General features: G+C 51.0%; 1 protein-coding gene across 1 annotated transcript; it reads left to right on the top strand.

The window, feature by feature from the left end:
• Positions 1 to 8,679: 8,679 nt before the first annotated feature.
• LOC128278269 (uncharacterized) lies at positions 8,680 to 11,152 on the top strand. The gene is made up of 3 exons (XM_053016956.1): positions 8,680 to 8,913; positions 9,651 to 9,847; positions 9,925 to 11,152. Exons 1-3 carry the CDS (start codon positions 8,847 to 8,849, stop codon positions 11,092 to 11,094), a joined length of 1,434 nt encoding a protein of 477 aa, XP_052872916.1. The 5' UTR covers positions 8,680 to 8,846; the 3' UTR covers positions 11,095 to 11,152.
• The last annotated feature ends 321 nt before the right edge of the window (positions 11,153 to 11,473 follow it).

The raw sequence follows: 11,473 nt of genomic DNA, 5'->3' as shown, positions 1-11,473 counted from the left end.
CCGTTTTATGGCCCCCCCCTCGAACCCCCTTGGCTATTTGCTATCCGACCTCCGCACGATCTAGTTGATCTTGGCGAAGGAACAATACTTGGACGTGGCGGAAAGAACTCTCGGGGCACGGCTTACTCACCACACGGACCGTAGGCGTTGTGTACGAGTGCAGGCCGGAGTACGTTGCATCTCCGGTATGGGTCATAAATCTTCAGTCGCAGCAATCTGAAGTGACATTCCGGTTCCACCCCGTACCGGACCGGAGACCCGTCCGTTTGGGAAGGGCCTTTACTTGGACCCCCCCTTCAAGTGGCTAGGCAAGGGAGGTAGTTTCGCAGAATTAGTGGCAATTTGCATCTGATTTATTCACACTTATTGCGGTAATTGAATCAATTATTTTGTTGCGCCTCGGAGCTGCGCACTCGGAGGATTAGAGCGCACCCTCGCCAACAAGCGGTTCGTTCGGATCCGCTCGGATCCACTCGGATCTCCACCTGCTCGGGTTCCTTCCGCTGCTGGAGCCGGATTAGAGTGAAGATTTGTGATCGGCCCAACGACGACGATGATCCAGAAGCCGCGGGCCTCCAGTGCGTCATCTGCTCAATCCTTTTGATACTCTCCAGTTGAAGCGATGGGCAGGGTCCATTAAGCTATTACCTGGCCCACGGGATGGCATCGTCGTTGATACGATCTCCCGTCCGCCTGTGTGTGGTGTAAGCATAAGACGTAGACGAAGCGATGGAGCGTACTTTGCTCATTGCGCTTTGTGAATTGGTACATAGCCGAAGATCTTTGTTCAGATCAGAGTGATGCGGTCAGTCGGCAGACAGGAGTAAGATGTCAGCTGCGAAAGGAACTTGCATTTGACAGTCAAGCTACTTGCTAAGTAGGCGTGATTGAGTTAGCGTACATCTTATTATCTACGAAGAGCGGACGTCACCGTCGATGGGTTTACTGGAACACACTCAGAATGGGTCAATACTGGGTGATAACCTTTCTACTTTGAATCATAACAACAATACATGGAATAACTTAAGGAATAACAACACTGTCCGTACAAATACACCGTTACAGAAAGAAACAGAGATTAGCATTGTCTCTGGTGCAACACCGAAAACTTCATTCATGACAGTTACTGGGCTGTTCAATAAGTTCGCAGCCTCTAGAGAAAAACACAATTTTATGGTTTGAAATACACTTCATTATTCAGCCTTGTACTAAATTTCTTTAAGAAAAATGTTTAGTTTAAGTTTTAAAAATAAAGTGACCGATTGAAATAAAACTTCATATACGTTCATATGAAGAGTGTAGCAACATAACAAACAAAATTAGACTCATAAATTAATTTAAATCATTAATATCATTTAATCATTCGGTTAAACTCGGTTTTTCTTGTTATCAAACCTCATTCGTTTATTTGTTTATTTGTTTGTATAAGTCAACGGGCGACTTAGCCTAATTGACAATAGAACTTAACCATAAACTAGAACTAAAGCTAATCGATCTGACACAACGCAACGACCAAGCTGGTAACCAATGGTTTGTGGGAGACATTGACGATAATGACACGGACGAAACATTTACCAAGAAGAAGACATGAAAGCAAAAACATCACGACACTGATCGAGGGACATATTAAAGTCAAGAACAGACGAGTAGTTGTTGTAAGTACGACACAGAGAAAGCAATGGACGACACAGAGAAAGCATTCCTCTACAGATAGCTAAATAATAAGTCAGAGCTTTGTATAAATGCTCGATGCGTTCCTGATCGTGCTGTGATTGTGATGATCCATCAAACGCGTAGCTTAACCTTGAGCTTGCGCTCCGAAATAACTCCCGAAAAAAGGGGGGCCCACCCATTGCTAGGCGCTTTAAATCGAACCTCACCCGATTGGCCCACCCCGATTGGCGCACCCGTCAAGCCCTTTGCAACTATGTTGCGTAAGTTGTGGGCACCCCGGCACCGTGGGCACCGAAAAAATGAGCCTCCTCCTCGGGCTTTGCTTATTTTTTGAGCAATCAATTTGCACAGTGCGCGAAGCCTCGCGTACGCAAGCCGAGGCGGCAGGGGGGCCACCGCCAAATGACGGTCAATAAATCAAACGCCGGTCGGTTGATCGGTTGATGCAACCCGTCCCGGCCACCGTCGCGGCTGCGAAAAGCGTCGAGCGCCTGTCGAACGTTCGTCGTCGTTCGAATAAATAACGCCATTTTGAAGCCGCGGCTGGTTACTTTAAAATGCCATCAAAATTAATTGCGCGGCTCGATGCACTTTTGCCGCTGAAAAGGCGAAAGAAAGAGAGAGGGTTTTCAGGCGGAAAGAATTATGATGCAAATGTAGCACACGGTGCCAATGGCCAATCGCTGTCTCTGTGGCTTGATGAAGACGTGCGCCGATTGTTTTCTGGCGCATAGAAGTGCACCTTCATCCAAAAAAGCGGATCCTTAACGCATCGCGCATTATTTTATCGATGTCTTTTTCGATGCTTTTAAGCTGCATCGTGAATAAATAACCTCACACAGCACACAGCCACCACACAATGCCATCCCATTCACGAGCGGAGCGGATGGGCGAGGGCCATTTACACATGTTTCCACCCTGACCCGACACCCGATGGGCACTGCAACCGAAATGCATTTGATCTGATCGATCGACGTGCCGAATGACTGGAGTGCGAATGGTAGAGGCTAGCTCTCGTCTGCGACAGAGAGAGCGAGAGAGACCGAGCGCGAAGGGAAATGCTTATGATGAATATTAATTTTGCGACAACACAACAACAACCACACCCATCAGTGGACCGCTGGGTGGTGCATCAGCCGACCGGTTGCAGCTTCGGAGTGGTGCACTCCGACGCTGCGAAACATCAAAGCCGAATGCGCGTCGACCGGTGACCGGGTTGGGTTGCAATGGGCTCAATGATTGATCGATTAGCAGCGCGATCGGGTTGGGTTGTATGGATTGTTTGACAACCCAAGTTTGACGTTTGCGCGATACTGTTACACATTTTCGCCATTACGTGCGTTGCTGGGGAGGGATGGGTAAATTTGGCCATGGATTTGGGTATCGCAAAGATGATTTTCTTGTGGCTCTTTTCTTTCGCATTTTTTTCAAGTTCCCAGTCATCATGGTCTTACATTGGCAAGTACTCCACTATGACAATCCAAAATCCCTTCATTGAAATTAAGACCCGGCAACCATTTTTCACTTTCACCGTTTTTCACTAACCCGGCCCCAAAAACACGGTTCCGTAATGCCGTGCGCCTCGTTGTGGTAAGATAAACAGTGGCAATGGAAGTTGCCAATAGGAGGCAAACACACGGGCAAACCAAACAAAAACAACCAGGCACTCTAAGCCTAAACCGCACCGCTGTTGACGCCGGGTTCGAGCGTCACGGTTGACGGAATTAGGAAGTGGTCGCTTGTGTCGGAGCGCGCGAAACGGTTCGAAATCATTCGCTAGGCAGTGAGCTAGCGAGCTGAACGAAACACACAACGTTGGCCAATTACTGTGTCAGGAGGTAGCGCGCTCTGGTTGTGTAACTCCTGTTGTGGCTTTTTTTTTTGGGCGGCTGTGGGCTTTCTTTCTCAAATGCACTTTTTGTGCAAATTTCACACTTCGAGTTACGTTGGCCCGTTAGAGTGGGAGGAAGTGGTTGGTTGCACGGGCCGCTGATGAACTTCAAAGTGACACTACTCGAAGCGAAAACTAGCGCATTAATACTAAGCCTAATGGCACATTGATAACTTTAGTTCAATTTTTATGAATTAATGTGAAAGCTTGAATCAAGAAATAGCATATGGGTTAACAAGCCTAGAAGATGGCAAACGGAAGGCGTTACTTTAACCAAATCTACATGAAAGTGGCTGATCGCGGAGCTCAACAACAGTAAAGCATCTAAAGCATCTTTTGCACTAGGGTGTTAGAATCACAACTTTCTGAGCCATGTGGTATCAGGACTCTTCAAACATCAGCGATCATCCAGCGGACCAGCCGGGTGCCCCATTGACAGCAAAAGCCCTGCTTAGCCCCAATACGCGGGCAGGGCCCGTCGTCTTCCGTCTGCGTGAGATGAAAGGAACGCTAGGCGAAAAGCTAAATTCTCCCATTAGCGGCTATTTATTCTTCTCGTTGCCATTACCGCCGGGCTCTCGGGCTTTTTATGACCCTCCCCGAGCGGCGCAAGAGATTGCGCAAAAAACGAAAACGACCCGCCGACCGACCGACGGATCCAGCCCAGCCCACCTCACATCCAAAACACCTGAATTAGGTGAGTAGATCACCGGAGTATCCTCCGGTGGTGGTGCAATTATTTTCATTCCGCACCAAGTCCCCTGCCCGGGGGCCGCACCCTGGGACCACCATTAGACGAACGATCAGACGGAGCCCCCCGGAGGAGGATCCTCTCGTGGAACTGCGTGGACGAGAATCAACTAGAAAACAAGAAGAATGTTGCAAATCATCACGCAAAATTACTCACAGCCCCCTTTGGCCCAACCCGGATGACCCGGGCCGCGGTGGCGGGGAGATGGCTTCGAACCGATCTTGCCACGCGGATCTTGAGGTGCCTCGCGCTGATGGATTATGATCGTGGTTGTTTGATAAGCGCGAAGAATGGAATTCCTCGCCGTGAGACGCTGATTCTGTTGCTTGTGGCGCGTGAAGTGCGAAGCTCTTCGAACTTTTCGCGGGGCTTCTCTCTCTCTCTCTCTCTCTCTTCTTGGAGATTTTCGGAACTTGTTGCTGATGTTCAGGTTTCGGGGAGTTTCGCCACCCGCCAGCATTCGGGGGGATGATTTGGTTTTTGGGGGTGACCTTCAGTTTCTGACACGCCGTGACGCAGCATCTCGATGGAGGGAGCGCACGCGTAGTCCAACATTGTGCAAATTTTGTTGAAGTTTTTTGTCGATTCCAGCTTCTGATTCTACACTGTACGAGGATGGTAAGAGCGACGGGCCAGAGCCACAGCTCTTGGTGAGCTATTCAAAGAATTTATAGTTTTGTCTATCGCTCGATGCGTCTGCGGACACCGAGGTGTACTTAAAGGTGGAGCATGATCGATGATTTGTCCAGTTCGAGCAGCTCCTGATACGTCCACACGAATAGGTCAATTGGTTGTTCAAGTTCTTCAATTCAATGCATTCAAGTTTGGAGTGCTTTTCCCTTGCGGAAATGTGTTGCAAGAGGTCCTCGCCATGCAAGAGGATGACTAAACCCGTCCGGTAAACTCGGCAACCATCTCATCATTATCTCTTTAACCACTGCCATGCTCTTGTTTAGAGAGTCCTGTTTTTGTTGCTTCCTCAACGCGCGTTTCTTCTTCGAAGAACGCAAAAAGAGTGCAAACACACGCATGGAAGTGGAAGCCAAATTAGTTGCCAACAATTAAGCCAACCAAAGTGTCCCTAATGGACCCGGTGGACCCGCTGGCTGGAGAGAGAGAGAGAATAATCAGGAAAAAAGCAGCTTCACCAAAATTAATGTCAACCGTCAGCCGGTTCTAAGTAAACAGAATTTGGAGAACGCAAAAAAAACGCGCACAAAAAATAACAACAAACTAACCCCCTCCTGCAAAATGACGTGGTCGAGGTAAACAATCGCTTTATAGTGGACATTAAAAGATACGCGGCGTCCGCGCGGGGTCCGCGTGGTCCACGGCGCGGCGGGGACTCTATCAGCCATCAGGACCAACTGCGTGAATAAAATATATGAGTCTCGCGCATGCTAATGATTTCATGTTCCGGGAGCGTTCGCCGCGTTCGTTCCATGGTCCCGCGTGTGGATGGTTCTTCAACCCATGGCTTCCCGACCACCGCGGGGCGGGACCTTTCGGGACAGAGAGAGAGAGAGAGAGTGAGATTCCATTTTCTTCTTCGAACTGATGGGGCTGGTGATATTTTTATCTTTCGTAGCCTTTTTTGGGCGTTCATTAATACGTGGTGCTCTCCTGTCCGGAGAAACCCGGGGCTGGCCCCAGGTAACTCTTCAGAATCTCCGAACCCGTCGGCAGGTTCTGTGGCGCTAGGTTCTGTGCCGCCAATGACGCCAGACGCCAGAGAGGAGCAGGTTCGCAGTGGCTGTGGCTCACGTCACGACCGCGGGGCTTAATGTATTCACGAAAATCTTCTGGCCCGCCCCGGGGGAGAGAGAGAGAGGGCGCACACGGGAAAGAGCTAGGGACCTTTCAAGAATTTTTGGCAAAACCTGCCGACAGATTTTGGTTGTTGCCCGTCGAATGGCCATCGACTTTCAGCTGCCGTCCGGTGTGTGTTCTGCCATTCGAGCGAGGCCATCGAGAACCAGTTCTCGGGCAGAACCGGCCCGATGGGTTGATTTTAAGGATAAGCGGGGCGCAAGGACCGACCGTACGTTTGCTTAAGCGAGTTTTAATGAAATTCTCACGTGCAAGTGCCATTGGCCACTGACAGGTTACAGTAATCGATCGAGCACCCGAGCGGCCTACAGCAGCAGGCCGGCAGGAAGGGCCACCCTCCCCCGATTGCATTCCCGTTTGCGTTGCCGATTCCGGGCGACCAATCCTAGTGCGCCGTCCGCGCACATGCATATGCAAATTCGGCAACACTCCCTCGATCCGCGATCCCGCGATCATTAAAGAAGATTCTTAAAATGCAAATTAAGCCGAGGCCGTTTTAGAGGAGGCTCGAAGTAGGAGAAAAAACAGGCAAATCAATAAACTGGTCCCCGCCGGTTGGGCGCATAAATCGACCCAATTTAATTTGTATGATAATCCAATTCCCATCGAACGGAATTACCGATGCTGGAATTCCGCCGGATACCGTTGACTCCACCGGCTGCTGATCCTAACTGAAAAGAGAGCGACAGAGAGAGCGAGAGAATGAAACAGCTAAACACAAACGTATAAAGATAAAATATAATAAACTATAATCATCGCGGGACGGCCCGCTCTAGTCGTGCCGCCCCAGAACACGACAGTTTAGCTAGACCCACTCCTAAAGACCGGGCTTGTGGATTATGGATTTATTAATGGCACCCTGGGGAACGCGGCGGCAGCAGGAAGCAGGAGCTCTCTGTGGGGATTACCCGCAAACAGGAAGCAGATTAAAGGTTAAAGCGAGCGGTCACGTTGATACTGATGAGGCTCCATCTCCCGTGGGTCCGACAGAGCAAGGTCAGGGTAGATAGGGAAGCGAAAATAAGGACCCAAAATCGGATCACCATTTTGTGAGCTTTATTTTTTAGCACGCAATCCTGCCGCCACGATCATTGCAAACGAATCAATGAATGGGATTCGAATCGGGAAACTTTTCAATTAAAATTCAAACACCACGCCACGAAAAGAAAAACGCCCTCAGAAGTCGGTTCAGGTGTGTGCAGCAAACACACACAACCCCGAGTCCGGGCTGCAACCGGCGAGTTACGGGGCCGGGAGTTAATAAACGAAAAATATGCATTACCGCGGACACCGCGGACAGCGCAAGACACCGCGACTCCGAAAAGGCGACTCGGCGACCCGGCGACAAGAGCGGTGGGCTCCGTGTAGGTAAATAAATTAAATTTTGACAGATTTATGATAATCCGATTGCCAAACCGCTTATTTCGTGTGAGCCCCCGGCACCGTCCACGGGTCGGTCAGGCTCTCGCCAACCACACATTGGCCAGGTAGGTTCGATTGCTCAATGTTGGGCGCACTGGGATCCGGATTCCGGGTGGTGGTGATCTAGTGCGTGAGAGAGTCGCCGGGCGCGCGGGGTTCGATTATTCATGCGACAGCAGGCTTCGTAAAGCTGTCTTCTGGGGACGCTGAGCCGAGCGGAATTTATGCGATGGATGCGCTCGGGGACAACCTACTAGAAGTAGGCGCCTCGGGAGCACCGATCGGTACATTACCCGGTTTACCCGAGAGGGGGCTTTGGGCTTTTGTTTGTTTGTTGTGGAAAATGTACGCCGACGGAACCGGAGGTGGTTGTTTAGCAGCGGACTCCTATTTCTCGGTAGAATCGGGAGTTTAGGTTTAGGTCGCCGTAAAACTCATCACATCCGATCCGATGCCACATGTTAACGAGTAGCTCAAACAAGTAAACAAATCCGAGATTGATCCACAAACAGACCGATCGGTGGACCGAGTCCGAGAACGAGTTCTACGGGAGTTCTAGAAACCTTTCTGGTTGATCCTCTTGATGGACACTTAAATCTCACCGAGCCCCAAATCTTGCGCATAGTTTAGGCTGAACAAATTAGGCTAACTACAGCTCAAATAATACGTTCCCAGCGAACTCTGAACTTTGTGGACCACTTGAGTCGGACACTTACCTAACCAGCATCCAAGATGGGCACTCACGACACCCCTTAATTGGTCCGATAAACACCGAGCTACCGGTTACACTGGTTTTCACCGGACGGAATCGATTTTTGGACTACGCAAAAGGCTGACGTGTCTCGAGAGTCCATCACGAGATGGTCAGATAGGCTACCGCCGACCGGATGTTAGCCTTCATCCATGACGGCGCTTATCATTGGCTCGGTCTCGGAAGTTTATCATATTTTTGGGTTGGACGATGAATGAGTGCAAAAATGTTGTACGTGGTCCCGCGATTCAATTAGTCACAGCGCGGGAATAGCACGATAACGCGCATGCGTCGTCGTGTCACAGGCCGAAAGAGTATCGTAAACAATGGCGCGTCGTAGTTCAGTGTCGATCGGGCTGGCCCACGAGAAACAGCCAGCGCGCGGACGGCGCAGATAACCGGCACCGGCAGCGCACATACTACGACGCAGAGTGCTCTACTACGCCGCTCGTGTAAAAAGTTGACGTGATTGACGTGACTTAGTTCTTCGATATAGTTCTTCCCAGCGAGACCAGCAGCGCTTCAAGATGGGTGGCACCGAATGGATGGAAATGAACCAGAAAAACAAACCCCAGAGCAACGCGCTCGGCTCAGGTGTGTGTCAGGTCTAGACGCTAGATGCATCCCCTTAGCACTAAGCCCTACGAGATAAGCGCCCGACCGACTCAAGTGGTCCCGAGTTTGGAAACGACGTTCCCGTTGCGTTACGAGTTGCAAGGAGAGTGTCGCTATCGTGGAGAGTGTGGTTATCGCAGCAGCAAACGGCAGTTATCACACTTCCTGCGTGGGTAGCTGATAGGATTTTTCCCTTCCCGGGTCGCCACTGATATTTACAGCACTAGATCCATGCTTCGCTTGGCTCGTGTTTGACCAACCCGAAGCGAGATGATTACGCGCGACGCAGTTTTAATACGTCTCTGAGTCTGACTAACCTGACTAGCGCTGTCCAAAGATCACGGCGGTTGTTTACAAACAACCGCGTGAATTCTATAGGGTGGAGTCCATCTAGTTCCTCCTCCATTTTCGCAGAAAAATGGGCCAATGTTGCCACCAGACTAAAATCCGCGCCAAACCTGTCACTCGTTTTGAGTGTATTGGATTCTCTTGCACGACCTCAGTTTATGTTGAAGACTCGGCGCTTTGGAAATATTTTTCTAATAATTCGCAATTCCTATTACGTAAATGTCAAAGTTTGTATTAAACATTCCAGGATGAAGTTTGACATTTTAAAACGTAAAGTAAACAAACACTCCAAACGGTAGCTCCAAACACTCAGATGGACCACCCTAGTTAACCGCCTGCGGGGAATCTGCCTTTCTTCTGTTCGACAGGGATACTGACGCTACTGACCACGTCCTCGTATCTCGCGGCCACGCTCTACAACTCAAACGTTCGACACCAGGAATGGACGTTCGGGCACTCGAAATCGGCCATCATGGCCACGCTGCTACTGTTCCACGCTACCGCCGTCGTAGGCCTTCTGGCCGCATACTTCCTGCTCGAGCGGTACCCCAAGCGACAGATCAATGTAAGTCAGATCAAACCCACCCGGGTGCTAAGGATCACTCGATCACTCCGCTCTCTGCTCCACTCCGTGTTCCTTAGTACGTCATGATTACGCTCGTGACCGTGGCGAGTATCGTGGCGACGGCGGTTCCGCACAACCTGTACGCGATCACCGTCGTCCGCTGCCTGGCCGGGCTCGCCCACGGGTTGGCCCTGCCGCTGGTGCTGATCCACGGCGGGGAAATCTTGCTCAAGGAGCTGCGCGGTGTCATTATGGCCGCGGTGAACTTTTGCATGGTCTGCGGCGTGCTGCTCGGTGCCGTGCTGTATACGGTCGACACGGAACCGCTGGACGCTCACCGGCTGATCGGCATCGTGGGGCTGTGCTACATGCTGATGGCCGTGTTCCTGAACTACTTCGTGTGCTACGAATCGCCCGTGTTCCTGGTGCAACGGAAGCGCGATGCTGATGCCATCCAGAGCATGATGAAGCTGCGGAACGAGTCGAGTGAGACGTGGGAGATACGGAACGAGCTGACCGAAATCAAGGCGATGCTAGCGGAGGATGAGCAAACGTCGACGTCCATCTTCCGGGACGGCAACCTGCGGCCACTGGTGCTGCTCGGGATGGCCAAGGTGGCGTCCGTGCTGTCGTTCAACTACGCCGTCAACTCGATCAAGTTGTACGTCATCGACGTCGCCCTCAAATCGGACAGCTACAGTATCGCCACCGTCGTGCTGCTTTCGATCCGGTCGCTCATCGGGCTGGCCGGTATCTTCGCGGTCGACCTGGTCGGTCGCCGGGCGCTGGTACTGGTTTCGTGCGTTTCCACCGCCCTCGCGATGATCGCGATGGCGATCGCCTATCTGGCTACCGATCACCTGTCCGCCGATGTCGGGATGGCCATTTTTTTCGCCTGCGAAGTAGGTGCCTCGCTGGGGATCACGTTTGTGCCCGATGTCCTCTGCTCGGAAGCGTTCAACACCCGCAAAAAGGCACTCTCGATCGTGGCGGTGCAGGCGCTGGAGCAAGTCCTGCACGTGATCATCTTCGCCATCACCTTCGACTGGAACTTCAGAGATCAGGACCGGTACGGGGGAACACTGCTGGTGGCCGGCCTTCCGATGCTGGTCGTAGCGTACGCGCTCTACCGGAAGCTACCGGAAACGACCAAGATGTCAATCAGGCAGGCCCGGATCGAGTTCTACAAGCGGGACGGTATCGTGCTCGGTGGCAGCAAGAACTCGGTCGAGGTGCTCTACGACTGACCACGACTCTGGATTTGTTTTCATGTAATAAAATGGTTAATTATTTGTCTTATCGCGATCAGGACGTAATATAAATTGGATAGGTCATAAATGGAAAACAATACCATCGCGAGTATCATCAGCATCATCATCAACGTGGGTCTTATCAATCAATTGTCTCGAGGGTCTCCGATAGTGAACCGATAGGTCGATGTTCCGACAACTCTACTTCGCAAGTGGCTTCATATGTTGTCCTCGTTCTTGGAGTGAGGCTCCAACCTCCCGTTGGGTCTTCCCGAACCAACCAGTGCCTAGTGCCTTATCAGCCTACACACGCTGTGGAGAGGTTCGCTTTCACTCGCCATGTTGTCGGCGTTGTTTGTGAACACACACACTCATG

This window comes from Anopheles cruzii, chromosome 2 (genome assembly GCF_943734635.1).
Source record: "Anopheles cruzii chromosome 2, idAnoCruzAS_RS32_06, whole genome shotgun sequence".
Taxonomy (NCBI): domain Eukaryota; kingdom Metazoa; phylum Arthropoda; class Insecta; order Diptera; family Culicidae; genus Anopheles; species Anopheles cruzii.
This window is presented reverse-complemented; position numbering and strand designations above follow the sequence as displayed.